Source organism: Molossus molossus, unplaced genomic scaffold (assembly GCF_014108415.1).
Source record: "Molossus molossus isolate mMolMol1 unplaced genomic scaffold, mMolMol1.p scaffold_m16_p_7, whole genome shotgun sequence".
Taxonomy (NCBI): Eukaryota; Metazoa; Chordata; class Mammalia; order Chiroptera; family Molossidae; genus Molossus; species Molossus molossus.
Genome location: NW_023425401.1, coordinates 21727694 through 21753323, shown reverse-complemented (window position 1 = coordinate 21753323; position 25630 = coordinate 21727694). Strand labels below are relative to the sequence as shown.

The 25630-nt window shown below is 38.5% G+C and overlaps 1 protein-coding gene across 1 annotated transcript; it reads right to left on the bottom strand.

Moving 5' to 3' along the window:
- Positions 1-8439: 8439 nt before the first annotated feature.
- On the bottom strand, positions 8440-25230 carry AGR3 (anterior gradient 3, protein disulphide isomerase family member). The gene is made up of 8 exons (XM_036247221.1): positions 25210-25230; positions 21421-21555; positions 15974-16037; positions 11050-11102; positions 10480-10556; positions 10174-10237; positions 9706-9789; positions 8440-8968 (listed from the first exon to the last, which is right to left on the bottom strand). The coding sequence occupies exons 2-8, from the start codon at positions 21524-21526 to the stop codon at positions 8919-8921; spliced, it is 498 nt and encodes a 165-aa protein (XP_036103114.1). The 5' UTR covers positions 21527-21555; positions 25210-25230; the 3' UTR covers positions 8440-8918.
- Between the last annotated feature and the right edge of the window lie 400 nt (positions 25231-25630).

Here is a 25630-nt window from a genome sequence, read left to right as displayed (position 1 = left end):
CACAGAAACTAATTACTAAAATACTTCAGCATGCCAAAAATATATTTATTGCCGATCTGATTAAAAGAATAGGTATAATTTAGATTTGTTCACACCAGACTACATCTGTGTTGACTGTTGTCATTTTTTGATTTGACAGTCTAAGGAAAAAGAGGCGGTGCCCCCGACTGACTAATCAGGCATTGCATGTTTTAAAAATCCTTGCTGCATGCAAGTTGAAAATCGCTGTCCTAAATGACTGGTGTAGTGCTCAACTGAAAAGTAAAAGACTCAAAAATCCAGAAGGCCTTCAAATGAGGCCAGTGTTGGTGTCTCATTCCTGTATCACAAATACAGCATCCTTACTCACATATAGACACCTGGTCATCAGTGTTACCTGGGTCTCTGCTAGGGTGAGCTTTCAGAGGAGTACATCCAAGACCCAGTGACATTTTTTGGGGCAACTCTTTGTGTTGTCAACCATTCCCCTGTTCCACAAATAAAGGCATCGCCTGTATCAGAGGCCTCTGGTGCCTCACTTTATCCTGGCATTTTCCTTGTAAAATTTATTTTTTCTAAATCCATTATCGTTAATTTAGCTTTTCCTAAAACATCACAGAACATTTGCAAGCTTTTATACCAATTTATAGGTTTTTGATCAGTGCAGCAGCAAATGTGCTAAATGTTGCTGATTCTTCCAATTTTCCAAGATTAGTCATGTTCTGAGAGTTTACTCAGATCTCATAGACCACAGTGGACTGGTCCGAGTTCTTGCAATTTATGAAAGAATGCTCACAGACCAGTAACTGGGATTCCTTTAGGCCGAGCTCCTGCAAGGAAGACGTCCCACTGAGCAGGTGGTGCGCCGTGGCCTGTAATCAGGGCTGCTGCGTCGGTGGCCACCAACGTATGTCCTTGGCTCAATGCCTCCCAATTTGGTAGTTTACATTCCTTCTTTGAGTGGGGTTGTTGCTTGAATAAACAGAATTTCTTGTCTGCTGAAGGAGCAAGGTTGTTTCAGGATTGGTTTCTTTGATCCTCCTCAGAGAGTTTTCTTGTTTCACAAAAAAAAACAACACAAAAAAACAAACAAATAGCTAATTATTTTTCAATCAAGTGAAGCCTCTATTTCAATTGGGCTGAACATAAAATTTGCGAGTCACTGGCTCATTAGATTTTAATGACATGGAATTAGAGGAGATAGCTTGCAGAGAGATTGTATGTAATAGACGAAGGAGGGCTCGTGCGGAGCCTTAGTGCTTTAGAAGTTGGGAGGTTGATTAGAGAGCATCGGGATCACGAAAAATTGGTCAGAAAGGCAGGTGGGAAATCTGCAGTACGGAGAGTTGAAGTACCCAAAAGGGAAAAGATTCCAACTCTGGGGAAGTCTCCTGAGAGTCTGCGTAGTCGGGGAGAGACACCTGTCCATTTGTTTGGGCATGATTGAATCTGAGATGCTGGAAGGCTCTCAATAATCAAAGAATAATTTTTTTCTTAAGACCGGTATGTTCTCATATCTATGCTCTGAAGATAAATTTCATAGATTGTGAATCATAAATAAGCAGAATGTTTGATGAAAGTGATAATTCTAATTCAGATAACTCTCAGGCCCTATAGAGCTCCATCCAACAAAAATCATTAGACATGATTTCCACTTTACTTGAATTTCTCAAAGAACATAAGTAAAGATCTATGTCATAACTCATAGCCTCACGTCTAAGTTCCTTTCTTTTTCTAATTATCTCAAACTTGTTGCTGGGGGGGGGGTGGGGGGACAGAGAGAGAGAGAGAGAGAGAGAGAGAGAGAGAGAGAGAGAGAACAAGGTTTATGGATCAAACTATTTTGTGTGTTAATGTTAATCCCCTAATATTTTCACTGAATCTTTCCCAGATGCCCAACCTTGACTTTCTCTCTTATTCCACATTCCTCCACGCTCATTGCACTGGCTCTCCCAGTGGTTGCTGAGATTTTGGGTCCTCGTACGAGCTATCTTCGGGCATTCCTGAATGATTGGAAGGCCCAGTCACTCACTGCATTTCTCTGGACCTTCTTTCTGGAGGGAAGCCCCTTGGAAATTGTGTCTTGCCCTGATTGCTTTTTCCTAGTGGAGACATACAAATGAATCAAATGATCTTCCTTCTCAAATCAAATTTTCCAGTCATGGTGGATGAGGTGTATGGATCAAACTATTTTGCTTTTTGGAGGAGTATTCATGCAAATAAGCTTTCCCATTGTTACTACTTTTCAAAAGTCAAAAGACCCCATTCTAGTGGACTTAAAACATTTACTGCATTTGTGAAATTTATACTCATTCCAGGGATTGACTCTTGGTTTTCTTTTGGTGCTGCTTTGTAGAAGGCGACATGTTTTCCATGATATCATCGTCCCCTGGAAATCAGCCTGTCTCATTTCCTCTGCGGTGGGGCAGCTCTTTCGAGTTCAGCAGGGAAGCTGAACAAACACTAATCCCTGCCTTTTCAATAAGTATGAAAGAAACAAAAGCGATAGAACAGGCCCGCACGGAAGAGGCGACTATGATACGTGTGCTGTAAAAATATAATGTGAAACGAATACTCTGTTAAACCTGTTGAACATTTATTCAAATTCCTTCATCAGCATATTCACATTTAGGGTAAAACATGACCATAGCATACTGTGGAAAAAAACTATAAATTACTAGAGAAGGAGAACTAGATAGGCCACCTTTTTGGCTCAACTGGGAACCTGACTAGCATCCTTTCACTAGAGCTAAAGTATGCTTGCATGGTACACTCCAGAGAGCTCTCCAAACGAGAAAAATCTGGTAATTTCCAAATGCACCTCATCGTACTCTGCCTTCCAACCTTTTCCCTTCATCGGTCAGGGCAGGTTTTCAGCAGCAGAGAAATGAAAGACAGGACTCCTGTTCATTCACCCACTTCCTACTTTGAACTTCAATGCTGAGGTGTCCTAGAACTCTGAATAGTCTTTAGAAGCAAAGCTGAGGAAGTTGTTTTTTCTAGTCTATTCTGGTCCAGTGCAAATATTTGTCGATTGAGAAATATATCATACATTAGAATCCAGACCCACCATCTGCTAAGAGCGAGCCAACACCCACCTGCAAGGAGACGGATACAGGTTGGTATCCTGTTTCTCCAGCCCCGGTGACGGCAGCGGACGCTCCGCAGCCCTGGTTTGTTTGAGCTGCCCCATGCAAAGATTTCCTGATAAAATTGCAAAGGGGTGTGTACATTTCTGCAACCCACAAAGATTACTTTCAGTTCTCTTCGTGTACAGTAATGGGGTCAAAAGGAGGCTAAAAAATACCATCAGCTTTCGGTACGCGGGTGCATTTGTGAATTCTTTATGCTGATGATCTAGTGCAAGGAATGAAATGAATACATAAACTAAGTCACTCATGTTTTGTTATGGCGACAGCAGGTCTGTCTCCCCACATGAGCTGAAAGAGAAAGAGATGTTCATTCGTGGAGAGGGTGAGGGCAGAAAAGAACAATCTGTGCTCAGGGGTTTGTCTTGTTAAATGACCAGAAGTCCTCATTTTAACTGACACAGATATGTGGCTGACACTTGACCTTGGAGTTCTCCCTGAAATGCTTGCTCTCCCTGCTTCACAATACGCCCACAGGACCTGAAATGCGTCTGCACTGGAGCGGTGTTCCTTGAAGCAGTGGCCTTTGCGCCAGTTTGGCTCAGCGGTTAGAGCGTCGGCCTGCGGATCAGAGAGTCCCAAGTTCGGCTCCCTCTAGGAGCACATACCAAAAAAAAAAAAAAGAATGGTTAGAAGAGAGTGGCTTCTGTGTGGTACCAGCTGCAGGTGTTTAGGTAAACAGGTGGTTTTCAGGGGTCGTTAAAAGGCCACTTATTATTAGCACCTGGAACCTCTAAAACTTTGAGATCTCCAGCTTTCCATCCTCAAACATGGAAATACAGGTGAAAACATGGGTCACGGCGATCCAAAAGCTGTGGGGGTAAGGGTTCACCTGGGTAGGGGGAGGATTTGGGTAGTGGTCATGTCAAGATGACCACGTGCAACTTGGGAAGAGGTTTTGAGAAAGTGAAGAAAGCTGCCAAAGGCACAGTGTCTTCTTTACAATTGTCCTCTGGGTACCGTGCACAGCGTGACAAAGTAAGACTGATGGGTCGTGTAGGTCAGGGATTTTCAGCGAGGGGTGTGTTGAGAATATTGGAGTTACATGATCCTGCCCCTCCGCCTCCAGCCCCCACGATTCTCCAGTTCAGCAGCACAGTCACCATGAGTCACCAAAGCCTGGTGGAAGGTTGTCCTTTGGTGTGTGGGGATGGAGGCTCACAGTTGAGAAGGACAGCCGTGTACACTTTGCCTATAAAACGTTCCTTGAGATCAGTGTGAACTGTTCTTTTATAAAGGATCTCCTCGGAATATTTTCAGTCGTTGCATGTTAGTTTTGGTTAAATCTTAGCGTTTGACAACATGTGACTCAAAAGCAGAATATTATGGTGGTGAATGTGCTGACTCTGGGGCCAGATAGGCTGGGTTTGAGTACTGGCTCCCCTAACTAGCTGCGACCTCTTTTTTTTCAAACCCAGTTATTGAACATCTTCAGACCTAAGCTATGACATTAGTGGAATGAGGATAACAGTATTTCACACGTGTGTGGGGAGGTACGAATGAGACAATCCATGCAAGGACCTCAGCACAGTGACCAGAACACAGAAAGCGTTCAGCACATGTTTGCTTTAATAATAACTAAAAATGCCAAATACAATAATCAGCTCTTTCTCTGGGAATGACATTTGCTTTTGAATTAAAAGCCAAAGCATTGACTTTGGGTATTTCATAAACCCCACTAAATTAATTTATTTTGTAAAACTCTTTGGACTGAAATAGCATTTAATTGGGCAGAAATGTGTTTGGAGGGTAGAACTAGAACCTGACAAATTCATTGTGAGAAATGATCCTTCCATCCTCGCAGGGCTGCTATCCAAGAGTGTGATGGGAAGTTGGGGTGTTTCCTTACCCCTGGAAACCACACTAATTGTGGAAGGGAGGAGAAATCATCTGCACTGGTTTGCTAGAGCTGTCATAACAAGATACCACACATGGGTGACTAGGAACAGAAATGTATTGCCTCATAGTTCCAGAGGCTGGAAGTCTGAGATGAAGGTGTTGCCAGGGCGGCTCCTTCTCACGTTGTGCGGGAGGATCTGTTTCATACCTCTCACCTCCTCATGCTTCCCTGGCAACCTTGGAACCTTGGCATCATCCCTTGGCATCTGTTGCATGGCCCTGATCTCTGCCTTCGCCTTCCTGCGATGTCTCTGTGTACTGTCTCTGTGTCCAAGTTTCCCCTTTTTATGAGGACACCAGTCATATAGGATGGGAGGCCATCCTGCTTGTATATGACCTCATATGAACGTGATGAATTCTATCTTCAATGACTCCATTTCCAAGGAAAGCCACATTCTGAGGTGCTGGGGGTTTAGGACATCAGCTTATGAATTTGGGGGGGGAGGGGCGGTACACCTTAACCGGTAACAGCATCCTATCCTGGAAATAACTCTAATATGCTTCCAGAATTTGCAGTAATCAATACTCAGCAAAAATCCCGTTGCATGATTACAAAGTTGTAGACAGTGGATTTGTTTCATCTGTTATAAACTGATGTTTATAAACCGAAATTCATAAAGCTAATCACTGAAAACACCAAGGGAGTTACACATCTAATGGCATCTTACTATGGATGATTGCTCAACATTCATAATTTGTTCTGTGAGCTCGTGTGTGTGTGTGTGTGTGTGTGTGTGTGTGTGTGTGTATGTGTGTAAGTGTGAGAGAGAATGGGGGTAGAGGGACAGAGAGACAGAGATTGCTTTCACGGGTTTTCCATTTAGTGACAAAGACACATTGTATAAGAAACAATTTTTTAAAAACAGAAAAAAAAGCTTAACTTTGTTTACTCAATAAGGTTGTGTGTGACTATGCAGATTGTGTCTTATAAATCATTTTAAGCGTAAAGAGTACTCCCCTTTTTAAAGAGTACTACAGTAAACTCTCAGGCTAATCCCTATCAATCTCTATAGGATGTCAATCGGTATGTTAAAACGGTAAATTTGTCTGAGCTTGGCACAATATGTTTTTAAACCTAATCTAAAATTTTGAAAGACTCTACCAAGAAAACCCTGCCTCCTTTTGTATTTTAGAGTGAGCACATGAACAAGAATGTCCCAAGGCCCTGCGGCATGCCTTGATCTCGGTTTCGCTGTATTGATCCCTGTGGGGCGGAGGACACTCTTGTAGCTCAAGCTCCACAGGTGCTCCAGGTGTGAGCAGCCTCCCAGTCCTGAAGAAGACGGGCAGTCTCCCTGCTGCCCCCACAGCATTCGATTGCATTACTTAATGAAGATTTCTCCCCCTCACTTACAGGTCTTACCGCTGGGCTATGAATGCTGCAGGCGAGCCGAGCGGCCTTATTTTTATCTAATTCATCTTTCGGTCCACAATACCAAACACAGTGTCTGGCAAAGCGCAGAGATTAAATGTTTGAATAATTGGGAAATAGTAAATGCTATAAAATCATTGAGGTTTTTCAAACTCAGAAATTGAGAGATTGATTTGAAATATAAAAGAAATCTTGCTATTTTAGGCCCCAAAAAGGGGAGAGGGAGCATCTAGTACAGTAATTCCAGGCTAGGGTTGCCGTTGTTAGCAAATGGAAGTGCAGGTCTCCCAGTTAATATTAAATTTCACATAAATGGTGAATATATTTTTAGTATAAGTAGGTCCCAAATATTGCACAGTACATACTTATACTAAAAAAAAAAAAAAAAATTGTCGTTTATCTCTATTTTAAATTGAACTAATATCCTTTACTGCAACTCTAATCTCTGTGAATCTGTAACTTTTTGACTACGCTATCTCTTTAAAATGCAAATGAGAGTTCTGAACTCTCCTCTGTAAATATCCCTATACACACAGAATTGTGTGTACTATTTTAGGTAGTTGATATCAGTAATTTAATTTTGAACATTGGATGTGTTAGAAAAGGAATAATTAATTTTTGGAAGTTACAAGGTTAAGAGAAATGGAAATAAAGTTATATATACCTACAGAGTGGGACAAAAGTCGCTTTACATTTGTGAGTATGCGAAACACAGAGTTTATTCTTGTATTATTATTTATTAATGTATTCTTTTCCATATGAACAACTGTAAACCTACTTTTGTCCAACTCTGCATATAGATTCTAAGCATAGCAATACATTTCAAAGTTAGGGATCACCTCACAAGTGATCAAATCTAAACCACTAATTTCATAAAGTGAAGAAATTAGACAGAAATATCAACTGGGATAAGAGTTTAATTGTTAAAGTAGGGTAGAGAACAAAACTAAAATGGTTATAAGATTACACTGACTAACATAACTTACCAAATAATCATGTGTATATGTATATTAAATATTAGCACATATATGTAATTATATCTATAATTAAATTATATAATAAAATATAATCAAATGCATATTAAAATACAAAGGCACATATATTTTTTAGGATGAAGAATCAATTTTTCATTTAGTAATATTTTTACACTAATTGAAAAAAATAGTAAATATGCTCAGTGGTTGAGCATCGGCCTGTGGACCAGAGAGTCCCGGGTTCGGTTCCCGCTAGAGGCATGTACCACAGTAAAAAAAAAAAAAAGTAAATATTTTATTTTACTTGGTCTTAAAACAGCAACTAAATTGTCAACTGACCTTTTCTTAGTTCATGGCAAATGACCACTGACCTTTTCTGCCTCTGTACTATCAAAGCAACAACGGATCAGCTACATACTTTAAACCATTAAATCAGCGAATGCTGATTGGCATTGACATTCATTAAAAAAAAAAAGGAATAAAATAAGATATTTAATATTCTTTTGTACATGGATATCTGGCACTGATATCTAGTTATTGGTCAGGAAACCCACTCATATCCAAATAGGTCTGTTATTAAGTCTGCTTAAAAAGAATGGAATATTGATCAAATAAAACCTGGAAAAACTTTTCTCTCTCTGACTCATGAAACATTGGAATTAATCAAAAATTTCTATCATAGACATTGAACATATGTCTCATATTAAAGTGTACTTTTAAATGTCAAAAATTTTCAAATTATTTTAATGCCATAAAATCCTATGGGTTAGGATCTTTTCTGTCCATCTCAAACGTTTTCTCACTTCTGAGAATATTTCCCAGCTCTTCCAGAGCTTCCTGTGAAGAGTTGAATTGGCGGTTGGTTTTTTGATAATTTCAAAATGGATGCAAACCTCTCCTGCTAGTTAACTGGAGAAAATTTTCAGTCGTCTAGAGGCAGTTACATACACTCTTTCTAAAATTATTAAAAGTATTAAATATCCACCCAATAATTAAGAAAAACATAGAATTAAAATTTTTAAAAATATTTTAATTGATTGCAATTAGTTTTGAAATGTCTATTTTAATTTAAGGTAAAAAAGAAGTAAACGGTTAACTCTGAAATACGCTATTAATAGTTCAAATAATAAGTGCCAGAGGTCCACCCATTGGTTCCGGAAACATGAACATCATTCATGAGCTATACTGTCAGGTTCAATGCAGCGGAGGAGCAGAATGAGATTAAATTACATGGCGTGAAAGGGAGGTGAAGAAATCAAGACCCCTAATATACACATCTCTCGGTCAGGCCCTCCTGTCTCCAACCTAACCTAGCTCTCAGCTCATGACAACTTTCTTTGTTACCGATGCAGACAGAAGTCAAACGACTACTACATTGTCATGCTCAGGTCTTGACATTTATTGAAATATAATTTTACTTTCGTAAGAATGTTGCAAACATGAAAAATCTAAATGCTAATGTTACAAAACCCATATATTTGCATATTTAGTAGTAGTTCACCAGCAGGTTGTCTTCATGACATGTAACCTCTTCGAGGAAATCCCTTATAACTCGGATTGAATAAGTTTTAATGCTTTCTTCATGTTTTCGATCACTAAAATAAAAGTAAATAAATATTAGTTTATTAGTAAATGAAAGTGTAAAATGTTATCATCTTTTAATCTCTGAACTTAAATCTGGCCCATTTAAAATAATAGCCATGAAAACATGAGTATCTACAACATTAAAGAATATTATGCTTTCATGGACCTCATTTGAACCTGACACATATGATCTTTGATATCCACAGAAAGGACTGCCTCTCTTAAAGTTTGTTTAATTTTAATGTCTACTTTATTCTTTTTAGTGGTCTCCAAATTTAGTGACTGTAAGAGTTATTAGATATTTCTGTTAAAAAAGATTCTGAGGTGCCCCAGAAATTCTAATTTTGATGGGAACTAAGGGTTTGCTTTTTTTTCTTTTATTCCTCACCAGAGGATATTTTTCTATTTATCTTCAGATAGAGTGAGTGGGAGGGAGAGAGAGAGAAACATCGATGTGAGAAGGACACATCAACTGGTTGTTTCCTGCAAAACCCCAACCAGGGCTGGGGACGAACCGCAACCCAGGTATGTGCCCTTGACTGGAATCAAACTCGAGACTCATTGGTCCATGGGCTGATGCTCTAACCACTGAGCAAAACCAGCCAGTGCAAGGGTTTGCATTTTAAACACTACCACCACCACCACCTACCCCAGTGATTCTGGTTTGTCGATAGCACTGTTTGTGGGAAGCACCGATGTGGGGCATCACTGGCCCTTCTAACAGTTCAGATAATCTGTGAATACTTACATATTGGTAAATCCTGTGGTTCATATGTATACAGTCTATTAGAGTATCTTCCAGTTATATCAGCTCTGACTGTTAAAGAAGGATCTGCAAAGAAAAAATAATTTACTGATGAGTTATCTGAAATGTGTTAACAATCATTCTTGCCTCAATCTAAAACAAATAAATGTTAAACACATTTATGATGAATTAACCTGAATTTTTTTTCATTTTACAGTGTCATAGTTCTCTCTCAATACACTTTGGGGAACTTTACTGAAATTATACTGGGATAATGATTTAATAGCATCAGTTAGTTTAAAAATATTTAAATTATCATATTATAGATGTAGTGAATTTTAATTGTAGAAATAACAATACTTGTTATTGACTGGGTTAGAAATGACTTCCCTTGAACTGACATTTAAAAATAAATAAAAACAAAAATGCTACTGATTTTGTAAACCTGATGGAATGAGATTACACACATACCCACAAACATGATTCTAGGCACATATTGTCCATCTGGTGATAAATTTTTATCCGTGGTCTCATGCTAGAAAGAAAAGGAAAAAAAAAATGTCATTGGGTTGCATTGTTTTTGACAGTTGATTTTGAAAATATTTTATGTGAACAAGGTTATCAGAAAATTATACATCGTGGTCTTTTTCCATTTCATGCAACAGTGTATATCCAGCAATATTTTATAGCTCTTTTAGTCTTAAAAATAGATTTAAAGAGGGATGCAAATTTTCCATTGAATTGTGATGTTAAGAAAACATTGTGGAGGTCATGTACCATGAGATTCAGCATGATGAAATTATTCTGAGCCATTTCTTGTATTTCTTCATTTTGGGCAAACACCTTTTTGAGTGCTGTGGGGAAAACATAATGAACACCAGTCACTTTTAAGAATAAAGATGCTTTCAATATAAATAACATAGCAAAGTAAGACTGGTATTTCCCATTTACTTGCATCTATATTTTGGACGTAAACAGTACATTGGTCTATGGCCACTTTGTCACTGGGAAGCAATGATGGACAGAATTTGTCCATGAAGACATTAGGGGGTGTTTTTACTAAGCAAGCCACCAATTTTATAATTTCATGTAACACTGGTTAAAACAGCAAGTTTTTCCACTTTTATTTTGGTGGGAGGGAAAGGGAAATAAAATTCTAAAGAACATATAAATATATTCAGAAGATTGTTAACAATCACCGTAGCCTTTAAGCACCTGAGTAAAATGGTAGTATGTGAGTTGTCTTTTTTTTAATGGGATTTTCTGAGTGAGACCTGAACAGTTTTTACCAGGTCACCTTTTCTAGTTCTTTTGGAAATACAGTAAGAGCTCAGGAGCTAAAATTACCTTGGCAGTATTGACAGTCCTCCAAGTGAAGAATAACCATCAACGGCTTGTTACTAAACAGAGAGAGTATGGAGTGAGGTCAGGTGATTAACTCAGGGTCAGAATGCACAGTGAAATGAGATGTAAAGTTTTCGTACTTTTAACAAGACTAAAGTACAATCTGATTGACAAATCATAGCTATGTTGTCTTCAGTCGGGTCATTCAGAACATGGCCCCAGGACTTTGGACATCGCCAGGTAGCTCAATGGAAATGGAAATTCTCTGGCTCCATCCCAGGCCCACTCAGAACCTCTGGGGTAACTGAACAAGCTCATCAGCTCATTCCGCTGTGCACTGTAGTACAGTTATAGAAACGAAAATCAATTCTCCAGAGATGAAAGGATATTATAAACAAGATATCAATTTCCAATGACCAGCTGGTGTAAGAGTTCAGGAGAGTCAAAGTTTTTATTTAGGTGTTTGTTTTCTTAGTTTTTGCAAAAATGCTATTAATGTTTGACTATTTTCACATCCTTTTATTCTTGTAACAACTCACTCTATTCAAACCATCTCAGTGAGAGTTCCCTCTCTATACATTTTTTAATTTTATTTTGATTTTAACTCTCTGAAAAAAAGTCTTTGTGGTAGCTAATTGACTTTCCTGATCATTATAGTAAGAAAAACATTAGAATATTAACTATAATGAAGGAGAAAATAATTATGATTTGGATATATAAAATGTTTTTGAAAATGTTTCTTTAATTTGAGAGAATGCTGGGTACAAAAAAGAGATAGACCCTCATGTATGCATATTAAATCTCTTTAAAAACAACAGAGATGATCATGGGAAGTACTTGTCCCTAGATAATCCTATTTTTAACTTTAGTTTGAAAAGTGTTAAATAACAGACTTTGGATTGTTATTAATTTTATTTAGTCATCAGACTTGAAATATAAGTAAATTTTAGGTGAGAATAAATCCTATAACTCACTTTTAAAATGTATGACATGGATATAAAACCAACATTTGCCTACAACTTCAAACTCATTGGTGAAAAACCAGATTAGAAATTTGATGAATGAAATATTATTCCGCTTTTTAAGAAACCTAACCCTAGGAATATTTATTGACATATTTTTAGAGGCAAGCATAGCACTCAGTTCTTCTAAACATCAAGTGGTAACCCTTCCACTAGATAACTCTTCCTCTGGTTAAGCTTAGGTAGGTGCAGGTACCCTGAAACGAAACAGCTTAGGGTCATGAGTCAGCGAATTTCTTCCCAGCACCTGTCCAACAGCTGGAGACAAGGAGATATGTGTAGGGAAAGACATGGATATAACTCTTAGAAAACTCATTTCTGCATCAGATTTCTGGATAATTGGTGTCCAAGGAAAAATGTATCAAGACCACAGAAATCTCAGTCTTAACAGTTCAGCAATGAATAGGTTGTGTAGGCATTCAAACCAAGACACTATCTCAGGAACAGCGGAGAAGTGTTTCTGGCAGACATTGAAGTAGGAACAGTCTGGAAAAGGGCTCTTTTCGGCAGAGACAAATTGTAAATATTTGCGGTTTTGTAGGCTGAGGGGTCTTATTTGCAACTATTCAACTTGGCCCATATTGCACAAAAGCAGCCGTGGATAATATATAACAAAACAAGTGTGGCTGTATTAACAGTGAAACTTAATTTATGAATCTGAAATTTGAATATCATGTAACTTTCATGGGTCCAAAATAGTGGTTTTCTTTTGATTAAACATTTTTTAAAAAATAAAAATCATCGTTAGGTCTCAGATCAAATACAAACAGGTGGTCCCCGGTTTAAAAATCTCATGACTAGCCCCCTGGGTTGTGAGAAACTTGCGTTGAGAGAAAGAGTAAACATCTTTGATAGCTGCGCTTCTGAGATTCTCTAAAACCAGCGCCATCCAAGCCCAGTTTCTCAGCATCATTTGGTGAATCATCTTTTAAAAGTCTGCATTTTTTTCTTTTAAAATGGGTTACAAATTCAAATGGTTTAAAATTCAAAAGTTTAAAAGGTAAACATTTTCCCTCCCACTCCTGCCTTCCAGAAGTAAACAGGTTTTCAGGTCATATACCTGAATATGTGTATGTACATGTTTATGAATATTAAAAAGCATATGTTCATGTTTATGTACATGCATATATCTATAAATGTATATGGTTATGTTTATGCATATGAATGTCCATGTAGTGCATGTGTTCATATGCATGCCCACGTGTATGTGTATGTATATAGTCCTTTCTTTTTTAAAAATATAAATACCAGCACACTATACACATGTATTTGCATTCTGCCTTTTTAACATAATGGCACCTCCTGGATAGCATGTCCTGGATAGTCTTTAGTGCCCTGAAGACAGATATTTAAATTGCTTCCCATTTTTTGTGTTTAGATTATCTCCAAACACTGCTTTGGTGATGTTATTTGTATAAGATTTTGCACATGGGTAAATACATTTCCAGAAGTTGAATTTCTAGGTCAAAGAGTATATGCATTTATAATTTTGATATACAGGGGTGGGCAAAAGTAAATTTACAGTTGTGAGTACATGAAACACAGTTTATTCTTGTATTATAATTTATTAATGATTGTATTATTATTATTTTTTTTATCCTCACCCGAGGACATTTTTTCCATTTTTTGTTCAGATAGAGTGGGAGGGAGAGAGAGGAAGAGAGAGAGAGGGAAACATCGACGTGAAAGGGACACATCGAGTGGCTGCCACCAGCACGACCAACCAGGGCCGGGGGGACAAACTGCAACCGAGGTACGTGCCTTCAGCGGGAACCGAACCCGGGTCTCTCTGTACCGCAGGTCGACGCTCCAACCGCTGAGCCAAACCGGCCAGGGCAATGATTGTATTTTTATCTGCATTACAACTGCAAGCAGAGTTCCCAGGGGGGGGGAAGAAGAGCATGTGGGGAACAAAACTTACGTGTTTTATCTCTGCTTCCAAGGAAACTCTCTTGCCTCACTATCAGCCCTTCCCTGCTCCGAGAATTTAAAGAATTCTAATTTTGCAATAGTCTCTCCTAGTACCTTAATAGCTTCATTTTTAGGATGAAATATTTGTAATTTATTGTGATGAAATTTAAGGTATGGATCCAAATTGATTTATTTTTCCCAGATGGCTACCAACTTCTCTCTAACACTAATTGATTTTACATATTTTATCTCCCCTCCTACGATTTAAAATGCCACTTTGTTGTGTAAAAAGTTTCTGTAGTACCCAGTTTTATTTTTATAATCTCCATTTTGATTTATTTATCACAGATATATTGTTATATTATAGCTTTGCCAAATGTTTCATTTTAAGGGCGAATTATGGTGGCTGTAGACATCCTCATCTTATCCAGACTTCAATGGGATCCTTTTTTTTAAAAAAATTAATTAACTTTTAAATTGAATTTATTGAGGTGACTTTGGTTAATAAAATTGTATAGGTTTCAGGGATACAATTCTATAATACACCATCTGTATATTGTATGTTTGTTTTCCTACTAAGCATGATGTGGGTTTTTCTTTGCTGGGATTAATATTTCCTTATTATAATGAAATAAATGAAATAAATTAATATTGTTAAATAATCTTTAAAAAACTAATTCAAACATGGGTTTTGCATTCTATTAAATGCCTTTCAGCATTTAGGGAGATAGGAAATACTTGTATGATTTGTCTCCTTATAAATATTAAATTATTTAAATTAATAGATTTCTTAACCTTGAATCTGCCTGGCATTCCCAGACTACATCTTACTTAATCGGGTGCATTCTCTAAATGCTCTGCTGGCTGGCTGCTCTTTGCTAATATGTTGCTTGTTTATTACATTCCTATTTGGAGATGATTATTTTGTTGACTTCTTTTTTTGGTAATATTTGTTCAGCGTTGAGACAGATGGAATCTGTCTCATTTGGAATTTTTTCCAAATCTTTTCTCCTTCTTTAAAGAATATTGGAATAGAACATTCTTCAGATAGTTAATAAATTTGGGGGGAGCTTTTTAAAAACACAAATTTGCCGATTAAGCATCATTCCATGGACTGAGAGATCTGGTTTGATTTCCAGTCAGGGCACATGCCCAGGGTTGCTGACTCAATCCCCAATAGGGGGCGTGCAAGAGGCAGCTGATTGATGTATCTATCTCACATGGATGTTTCTATCTCTCGCTCCCTTACCATCGCTCTAAAAATATCAATTAAAAAGACATGAAAAAAATAATAATAAAAATATAAAAACAAGTTTCTCTGCTCGATCCCCAAGGATTTAGTTAGTCTGCAAGGATAAAAATCATGTCACTCTTGGTCACTGAGCATATAGAACAATGCCTGGCACATAGCATTGGCTACTCAGTAACTATTTGATCATGAATATGGATTTTAAAGAAAATTCTCTGAATTGTTCTGATCAGATACGCTTGGGAACTGCTATGCTAAACCAGTTTCCTGTTTAAGCTTGTATAATGCCTACTGACTGATAATTGTTCGTTTATACTAAATTCCAAAACTTGCTTGGCTAATTAAGAAACTAATACAGCCGTAGCTGGTGTGTCTCAGCTGGTGGGGCATTGCCCCAGGCACCAAAGTGTTGCCAGTTTCATTCCTGGTCAGGGCACATGCCGGGTTTCGGGCTCAATCCCCAGTAGGGGGTGTGCAGGAGACAGCTGATTGATTGATATTTGCCCTTGCATCGATGTTTCTCTCTCTCCCACTCTCTCTAAAAGTCAAAAATATTTTTAAAAAAGACATTAATACAAAGGTATTTAGAGCTCTTGTGTATAAAAAAATATTCTAACTGTAACTCTTAGTCAAAAGAGCATACAATAGTAGAGCAAAATACATGAGGTATCCTTTTAGAAGCTAGCTTGCTAGTTTCTGGCTCCTCTGTGTGTGATCTGTCAAAATTAACGGAGAGACATTTTACCTTTTTTGAATATGGAAGAGACCTTCTTCGTAAGTCTGTACCCAAGTGATGTCATCTCCCCATCCTAAAATAGAAATCAGTTCATTATCTCAGGACCTCAGAGCAGCTCCCAAACAGGCTCGTGACAAGCAGATATCTATCTACAGATATTTAAGCTCCCAAGCAGTCACCTGACATATGGTATAGACTAGAGGATATATAATGATAGTTAGATGCGAAGAGATGCTATTTTTTCAGATGATAGTGCTGAGGTTTTGTGACTGTGTTTCAATCCTCCAGGTCCTTCCATGGCTTTGAACCCAGTAAGTGCCCAATAAATTCTATTAGTGATAGTTGAAAGGCTACCTCTGGACCATGCAAAAACTCTAGTTTCAGAATGAACAGCAGAAAATAATACTCAATCTTTGCATACTTTGTAAATCTATTAGGAATACTTTGGACCATGCTATACAGTGCCCTTGTATCTTGAGTGTCAAGAAATGCTGACCTTTCTAAATCATTATACCTCATGAAAAAAAGTTCCAAAATTTTGCTTTGGAAAAATTCTGGTGTTTCATGGTTGAGAAACACAACAAACCCAGGTGTTCTGGAAGCATCTAGAGGAGTGAAGGAAAGGGAAACAGAAAGCAATGAATAGAGGCAGACCCACTAGCTTTTAGAAAAGTGATATGGGTAGTTGGAAATGTGTATTAGAGATTAAAGAATAACATTATTGAGAAACAGAATACACAAAAACATTCAGAAATATTACTGAGTATTTTCAGGAAATGTCTCGGTCTTTGCATGAAGAAGATTGAATTAATTTGAAAATAGACATATTTCTAGGTTAGTTTGGACCCAGATGTTCTTGTGTTTCCCATGTTGTCAGACTGAAGTTTCTGGTTTTGATACCATAGCTAAAAGATGGCCAGAGCCCAGCCAGTGTGGCTCAGTGGTTGAGAGTTAACCCATGCACCAAGAGGTCGCCGGTTCAATTCCTGGTCAGGGCACATGCCCAGGTTGTGGGCCAGATCCCCAGTGCAGGGCACGCAGGAGGCGGCCAATTGATGTTCTCTCTCATCGATGTTTCTATCTCTCTCTCTCCCCTTCTCCTTTTCTCTCTCTCTAAAATCAATAAAGAAAAAAATAATTTTAAAAAAAGATGGTGAGAAATTATACAGCAGAATTATAAAGCAAGATAAACACATTTCCATGATTTTTGCTTGTTTTGTTTTTTATAACAACTGTATTAAAATATAGTTCACATACATTGAAAGTGAACACCTGTTGTCTATATACACAGATTTGCACAACTATCACCATAATAGATTCTAGAACATTTTCATCGCTTAAAAAAAACACCCGTACCCTTTAGCTATCACCCCTAATCCCTCCTTCTCCCCCAGCCCTAAGAAACACTTAATCTACTTTCTGTATCTATAAATTTCTTATTCTGGATATTTCATATAAATGGATGCCTACAATATGTAGTCTTTTGTTACTGGATGCTTTTACTTAATATAATGTTTCCAAGGTTCACCATGTTGTGGCATGTGTTAGCACTTCATTCCTTTATGTGGCCAAATATTATTCCATTGTATGGCTATATCACATTTATTTATTCATTCATCAGTTGATGGACATTGAGGTTGTTTCTACTTTTTCCTTTTATGAGTACTGCTACTATAAACAATAGTATACAAGCTTTCGTGCGGACATATTTTTATTGATTTATTTATTTATTTTTAATCCTCACCCAAAGATATTTTATGTGGACATATTTTTAATTTATCTTAGGTCATCTACTTAGGAGTAGAATTGCTGGGTCACATGGTATCTACATTTAATCGGTTAAGGAACTTCTAGACTTTTATCCAAGTAGTTGCACTATTTTGCACTCTTACCAGTAATGTTGTTGGTTTGTTTTTGCCTGATTTTGGAAGACATATTATATTAGTTTAGTACTCCTTCTATCTGTAATAATCCTGAATAATTTTCCTTTTTTAAAATTTAAATTAATTTATTTTTGTTACAGATGTTTCTCCTGTTCCCCCACTGACACCCTCCTCCCGATCCCGCCCACCCCTCACAGCATCCTTGCCTGTATCCATTGGTTATGCTTATAGAGGGAAGAGAGAAACCGAAGAACTGGAAGATTTTCTTTACAACTTTGCTCGAATCCGTGTAGTAAACTCACACCATATTTTGCATTAAATAAGAGTTATTCTAGGATCAGCCAGTGAGACTGGGCTCCTACTTAATTTTGTATTTTATTTTATTGTAAATATCATTCAATTCTGGAACTTCAGCAATGGGAGGAATTACTATTCTCTCCTGTTCAGCTTATTCCTAGAAACATTAGAACATCTGCGGTATGCCTTACTCCTCCAACACTGGGTATGTTTGGGTAAAATAACACAATCCCTGCTCTCAAACAGTTCATTGTAGGGGAGCCATACTGTGTTATAATTATCGGTTATACACACTTTATCTCATAATCACAATAGGCCAAAGATGATAGAGTTTGAACTGTCTTCAGGCTCTCTGTCCATTATCATAATTCTCTGTTCATTATCATAATTCTATTTCCAGCTCTGTCTTCTGAGAGTTAATTTATTCATAGAATATATACATATTGAGTAGTTACTATATGCCAGTCACAGGGCTGGGTGTTGAATGCTGGACAGTTGGTTCGACTCAAAAGGAAGTTAGGATTTGGGGGTACTGTTCATTTGTTTTTTGTTTTTTTTCTTGAAACATTTATTACCTTTTTCCCAATAATCTTTCCTCTTCTTCCTAACATACTCTACCTAACTGGTGTTGCTCCCTTCTCTAAGGGACTCCATATGTGTCTCTGTACACTGCACCCCAACTCTTCCCTCTTACCCCTACTTTAGTCCTCATTTGTCTGAGCCTCATTCCCGCCATTGTTCCCTACATGTTCACAAATGGTAAAAGGCTTGACTGAATGTGCACCAGTTCTTAATAATGGAGTTCCCAGCAGATACCAGTCATAATCCCGATTAAAATAGTTTTTAAAGCCCAGCCAGCATGGCTCAGTGGATTGAGCATTATCCCATGCACTGAGAAGTCGTGGTTCGATTCCCAGTCAGGGCACATGCCTGGGTTTCAGGCTCCATCCCCAGTGAGGGGCATGCAAGAGGCAGCTGATCCATGCTTCTCTCTCTCATATTGGTGTTTCTCTCTCTCTCTGAAAAAAAAAAAATCAATAAAAAAATATATTAAGAAAAAATAGCCCTGGCCGGTTTGGCTCAGCGTTTAGAGAGTCGGCCTGCAGACCAGAGAGACCCGGGTTCGGTTCCCGCTAAGGGCATGTACCTCGGTTGCAGTTTGTCCCAACCCTGGTTGGGTCGTGCAGGTGGCAGCCACTCGATGTGTCCCTTGCACGTCGATGTTTTTCTCTCTCTCTCTCCCTTCCACTCTAGCTGAACAAAAATGGAAAAATGTCCTCGGGTGAGGATTAAAAAAAAAAAAAAAGTTGGTTTTTTTTTTTTTGATCCTCACCCGAGGACATTTTTCCATTTTTTGTTCAGGTAGAGTGGGAGGGAGAGAGAGGAACAGAGAGAGAGAGAGAGAGAAACATCGATGTGAAAGGGACACATCGAGTGGCTGCCACCCGCACAACCGACCAGGGCCGGGGACAAACTGCAACCGAGGTACGTGCCCTCAGCGGGAACCGAACCCGGGTCTCTCAGGACCGCAGGCCGACGCTCTAACCACTGAGCCAAACCGGCCAGGGCAAAAAATAGTTTTTAAATAAGTGAAGTAGCAGACTCATCAAATTGTTTGAAATTTACCATGCAGGCCTGGCTGGTTTGCTCAGTGGTCAGCGTGTCAGCCCCCGGAATAAAGAGTTGCAGGTTCGATTCTGGTCAAGGACATGGACCTTGGTTGGGTCCCAGCCCTGGTTGGGGTTATGTGGGAGGCAACCAATTGGTGTGTCTGTCTCACATCAATGTCTCTCTCTCTCTCTCTCCTTCCCTCTCTGTCTGGAAATCAGTGGGAAAATATCCTATAGTGAGGACTAAAAAAAAAATTACCATATATGTTGAGTATATTTCTCATGAAAACTCACCAAACTTTTAATTTTCATCTGAGGATATGCTTTTTATTGCCTTTTTTTTTTTTTTTTTGAGAGAGAGAGGGAGACATTGATCAGCTGCTTCCCATATGCATTCTGACTGGGGATCAAACCTGCAACCTAGGTATGTGACCTGACTGGGAATCAAGCCCAAAACCTTTTGGTGTGCAGGACAACACTCCAACCAACTAAGTCACCACCCTAGGGCCACCAAACATTTTTAATAGGTGTTTGAAAATGAATAGACAGAATGTTGATGCCTTATGGTCAAGTTAGTTGTAGCTTGCAGTTTAACTCAGTCCTGGAGGACTTTAGGGGCATTAAGGTTAGTATGTAAGACTACTGAGCTCATTGGCTTATAACTGTTGTTTATACAGACAGATACATGATAAATTATACTTAGGAAAATATTTCCTTTTTAAAATTATTTCTTTTTAAAAATTCACTGGTTTTTTGGGTTTATAGTTTCTATGGTTTTAAACTAAAGTGGAATGAATTAACTTGGCTGAACTTGGATGGACACTTGGCTGGTGCTCAATACAGCTGTTAAGAAATGAACAAACTTGGAAAGTCAATATTTTAAAATTTGAAACTATGCTATAATTGATCTCCATTTGTTTGCTCCGTTCATATACTATTCCAAGTGGTGGACAAGCATTTTTGAGGTTTGTTCTAATGGTTTTAAATTCGCTATATGGAGACAAATGATTTTGTTCCCATTCTGTTATCTGGATGTAGGAATTGATTTTGAGAATTTTCTGTATAAACTGTTTCTTTACAGATGAAGATATATTGGTTTCTTGTGCCAAAGGAAGGCAGTAAGTACAAAATAGAAATGTTTCGTAGCCAATTATAGGTCTAGATTATGATGTCAAAAACCATTGCAGCAGTTTTCTGGAGTCAGTATAGCAGACACTTGGTTAACCACAATTCTCAGAGGGCGGGATGAAATGCAAGTTTCTGGAGATCCTTGTATAGAATCCCTCCAAATTATTATTATTTGCCTGAATAGAGAACAGGGAATTGGAGCAGATTTTGAGGGATCTTAATTCCCTTTAGGATATTATTATAACACATCAATTATTATTTTCCAGGACTCTGTTTACCAGAGTTACAGGCAACCAAACCAATTCACCACTATTTCAACAAAAGCTATAGCAAATTGTTATTATTTTTCCGTTTCTTTGGTTCACGCTTTTAAAAGCCAACCGATCTCTTCTGGGTTTTGCTTTTGCCTATTTTAAAGTGGTAAACAACAAAATATTCCAGTTGACTTTGCTTTGTAAGTAGTCTATGGGTAAGAGACTGGGAATTTTTAAAACAATTCAAAAGGCTGAGTTTAGAAAATAAAATGAGATTCTGGTACCTCTAGAGAGCGTCTGAGGAGGCCTCCTTTCTTTCTTGATTGCGATGGCAAGGTTGGAAGAAACCGCCACCAGTAAGAGGCAGAAAGCCGAAGCTGAGTGTAGCATCGCGTGTTCTCGGCAATCCCTCCGAAGAACTAGACGACAGAACATACTTTTCAGAATCTAGTAGGTCACTTCCAGCTGCCATTTAAGATTCAGACCACACCTGGGCTGACAGTTTGCTCTGCTTGTGTGAGTTGACATGGTACCACCTTCTAGAACTTTCCTTCACATGTTATTTTTAAAATGTTTTTAAAATGCAATCAACTCAATAAATGTCCACTTGGTGAGAAGGCACATTCTGGGCATCCTGGGAGCAGTCCAGTGAAGTTGAAAGAAAACTGGGTCGGGGCACTCAAAGCTCACGTCTGGCTGCATTTTCGTGCTCACAGCACTACAGTGAAACACAAATAAGACCAGGTGCATTAAAGGTCTTTCAATGCTACAGTGCAATGCAAAGGTGACTTTTGGCATGCATAAATATTCTTTTTTTTTTTTTTAATCCTCACCGAAGGACACTTTTCCATTTTTTTGTTCAGATAGAGAGGGAGGGAGAGAGAGAGAAACATTGACGTAAAAGGGACACATCGAGTGGCTGCCACCTGCACAACCCAACCAGGGCCGGGGACAAACCGCAACCGAGGTACATGCCCTTAGGGGGAACCGAACCCGAGACTCTCTGGACCGCAAGCCAACACTCTAATTGCTGAGCCAAACTGGCCAGGGCTACATGCATAAATATTCTTTTTGAGAGAACTCAGAAATGGACCCAAGGCAATATGCTCAATTAATGTTTGACAAAGGAGGCAAGAGCATACAGTGGAGTAAAGACAGCCTCTTTAATAAATGGTGTTGGGAAAATTGGACAGCTACATGCCAAAAAATGAAACTAGACCATTAACTTACACCCTACACAAGAATAAATTCAAAATGGATAAAAGACTTAAATGTGACTCATGAATCCATAAAAATCCTAGAAGAAACCATAGGCAACAAAATGTCAGACATCATACGCAGCAGAATTTTCACTGATACATCCCCTAAGGCAACAGAAACAAAGGAGAAAATGAACACATGGGACTACATCAAACTCAAAAGCTTCTGCACATCAAAATGGAAAGGCAACCCACTGTATGGGAGAGGGAGGGGGGAATCAGTGGGGGGAAAAGGAGAAACATCTGTAACAAAAATAAATAAATTTTTAAAATATTATTTTTGATTCTTCTTGATCGGGTGGATTAAAACATTTTAACTCTATGCCAAGATAATTAACATTAGGCATGAACACATATTGCGTATAATAGAGTTCAGAGAAGAAAATAGAATAGGGAGATTCTTGTTTTTCAAGTTCTCTGTGGTCACTCATCTTTCTCACTCTTCCATCAGTGACTCAGCCTCTTGTCCTTCAGTTTACAACCTGGCTCTTTTAATAATCAAGTTTATTGTCACCGTGCTATAAATTAAATATGTGTGCAAAGAACAGACTCACTGCATCTATAATTTTCTCTTGGTTAGCTAGAATTCAAATGAATTAAGTCAAGGTACTGTCCCTTCTACTCTGCACGTTAAGATAGAACTAAAAGTCTTGAGTTGAAGCCCAGCCAGTGTGGCTCAGTGGCTGAGCATTGACCCACACACCAAGAGGTTGCCAGTTCGATTTCCGGTCAGGGCGTGTGCCCAGGTTGTGGGCCAAATCCCCAGTCGGGGCATGTAGGAGGTGGCCAATCAATGTTCTCTCTCATCCATGTTTCTGTCTCTCACTCTCCCTTCCTCTCTCTCTAAAATCAATAAAGAAGAAGAAAAAAAAAGTCTAGAGTTGCATCTGAGGTTTGTCAGAAAAGTCCTGTTCAACCACTTGATAAATATCTTACGTGGAGCATTTAATGCTTGTGAGATGTACAGTTACAGCATTGGTAGCATATAAAACCCATTTGAAAAATAGTTAGCATGCAGTTCTGAAAGCATCGCAAAATATTAAATGTACAGAAACCTTTCATGTTTCTTTAAAATTCCTTCAAAGCAGTTTTCCTGTTGACTTACATTCCTTAGTAGTGAATTCCCCAACAAAACAGTGAATGACTGTTTTGTGATTCTGCTCAAACATGAATATTGCCATATATAACTGCATTGGGCATGGTGGAAAACAGAACGATTTGTAGGACAAATGCACCTTCAAATAACGTACTGTTTGGCAGTGGTAACAGGCTCATTATGTATCAGAGCACTTGTAGTCACGGAGAACAACATGGTGCTGGGGAATTTAAGTGTCCTGGGTTTTCCCAGACGCTTCCTCATCCCACTCATTCTAGTATATTTTTTTGCCCGTGGTATAGCCCTTCAGTCCCCCTCTGGATTGAAAAGGGTTGCCACTCCAGGTCAGCCCTATTTAAATTATTTCCTTTCCTAATCTTCAATGAACCCATTTTAAAATTTTCTTTTTTTTTAATTGTTGAAAAAAACCTGTTAAAAAATAACCACAGTGTCTGATAAGAACGTCCAGTCAAGTTCCTATGAGTCATTAATACCATAAAGCATTTAGAATGCCATCCTGAACCTTAAGGACTGGTCTTCTTATACCTGAAAGACTTCAGTAGGGGACAGAGACAGCTGAAGGGGGACCACAGAGTCCACTGTGGGGGAGGGTAGTCCCAGTCAGGTTGAAAGTTGCAGCAAAGAAACTGAAGTGAACATCGAGGGCAGGGCCTTAGCCTTGACCCAGTGACTTCCAGAAAGTCTGTGAGCGAGTTACAGGAGGCTCAAAAAACCCTGAAATTCTATGTAAAATTTTATGGGCCTCAGTTTATTTTCCTGGGGAAGATGCCTGAAGATCTGATGTGCTTAGCATTTTCCCAGGGGTCTTGGATAGAACGCAGAGGTCAGCAAAGTGGATCTGAAGAAAAGCATCCAAAAAGGCTCTCTGTGGTAGAGACAGAGATCAGTAGGTGAACTCGGTACTGAAAAAAGTTAAATTCACCGTTTGCCTGATTTACAGCTGCCAAGTTTAGAGTTGAGCGGGAATCAAACTTTTTTTCTTCAAATTTCAAGTTATGATGTATTATTATCACAGACTATTCTTCAAAAATAAAAATACTGAATTTCTGTTTTACATAACTTGAGAAATTGTAAAATGGGTATGAAAATATAGTCTATGATAACGCTGCATCAATTCATAGATTTCTATTTTTGGACGAACATGTTTTCCTTGGGCAAATAGAAGGCGGGCTGCTGAGTCCCCGACACCAGGCGCACGTTAGGCTGCAGGGGGATGCAGAGGAGAATGCATTCTGGCTTTGGCGCTGCCTCCAATAGTGCACTCAGGAGGCTCCTAACCAAGTGTCTACAACTAGGTGTTATAAACACTGGCCAGTGAACTTTGGATACCACTGGTATTTTACTTCTTCAAAGTAATCCAGCACAAATCACTTACTTAGATGTTATATAAAAATATTTCCTATTTTAAAACAAAATTTTAGAGAAAACAAGGAAGAACAATTGTTCCTTGCCGCATAATTTTTGAAGGGCCAGATTTTAGTCAATGCTAGTTTATTATCATATCATTCATATAAGTAGAGAATAAAAATAGGAAGTCAGCCAAGGAAATCCAGTTCATTAAAAGAAAAATATAGAATTTCATTGAATGCTCCCTACCCTTTCCCGAGGACTTCACTTTTGAATAGCAGCACATGGATTATTTCAATATAGCAGAGCCTGACCACTGATTAAATAATCGGGAGATTTTGCTTGCTTACCTGAACGAGCAGTGCTCTTGCTGGAAGTGTAATCTGGATGTTTCTGGTTAAAAATGGGTGTGGATTTATAGACACAGACAAATACACACCCCTGACCTACAGCCCTGCCTGCATAGAAACAAGAGCACATTCACCTGCAAACTTACAAAATAGGCTTGTCAGAAAAGTCCTGTTCTCATGCTTCTCACGCTAAATCCTCGCCTCTCGTTCTCTAAATTGAGATTGAGTGTCCTTATAAAATGAGGCCAAATACAGTCTTTGGACTTTTTTCTCGTCTACCTTTTACTTCCCAAGGTAATTTAATGTTTGGCTGGGGTTCAACACCAGAAAAAAATAAGTGGGGAAGAAAGGACTGTTCTGAATGTAAGAACTGTGTGTACACCATTGTTCTCCATGAAAGTTCAGTGAGTCTTGCAGATTA

Bases quoted from the DNA above. Each gene is read 5' to 3' on its own strand.
- AGR3 (XM_036247221.1), bottom strand. From the start codon at position 21,526: ATGCTACACTCAGCTTCGGCTTTCTGCCTCTTACTGGTGGCGGTTTCT. The intron at 11,103-15,973 runs GTAAAATGTCTC...CTCTCTGTTTAG, and splicing joins CTCTTCCATATTCAAAAAAG to TAACAAGCCGTTGATGGTTA. The intron at 8,969-9,705 runs GTAAGTATTCAC...CTTTTATTTTAG, and splicing joins ACCACAGGATTTACCAATAT to TGATCGAAAACATGAAGAAA.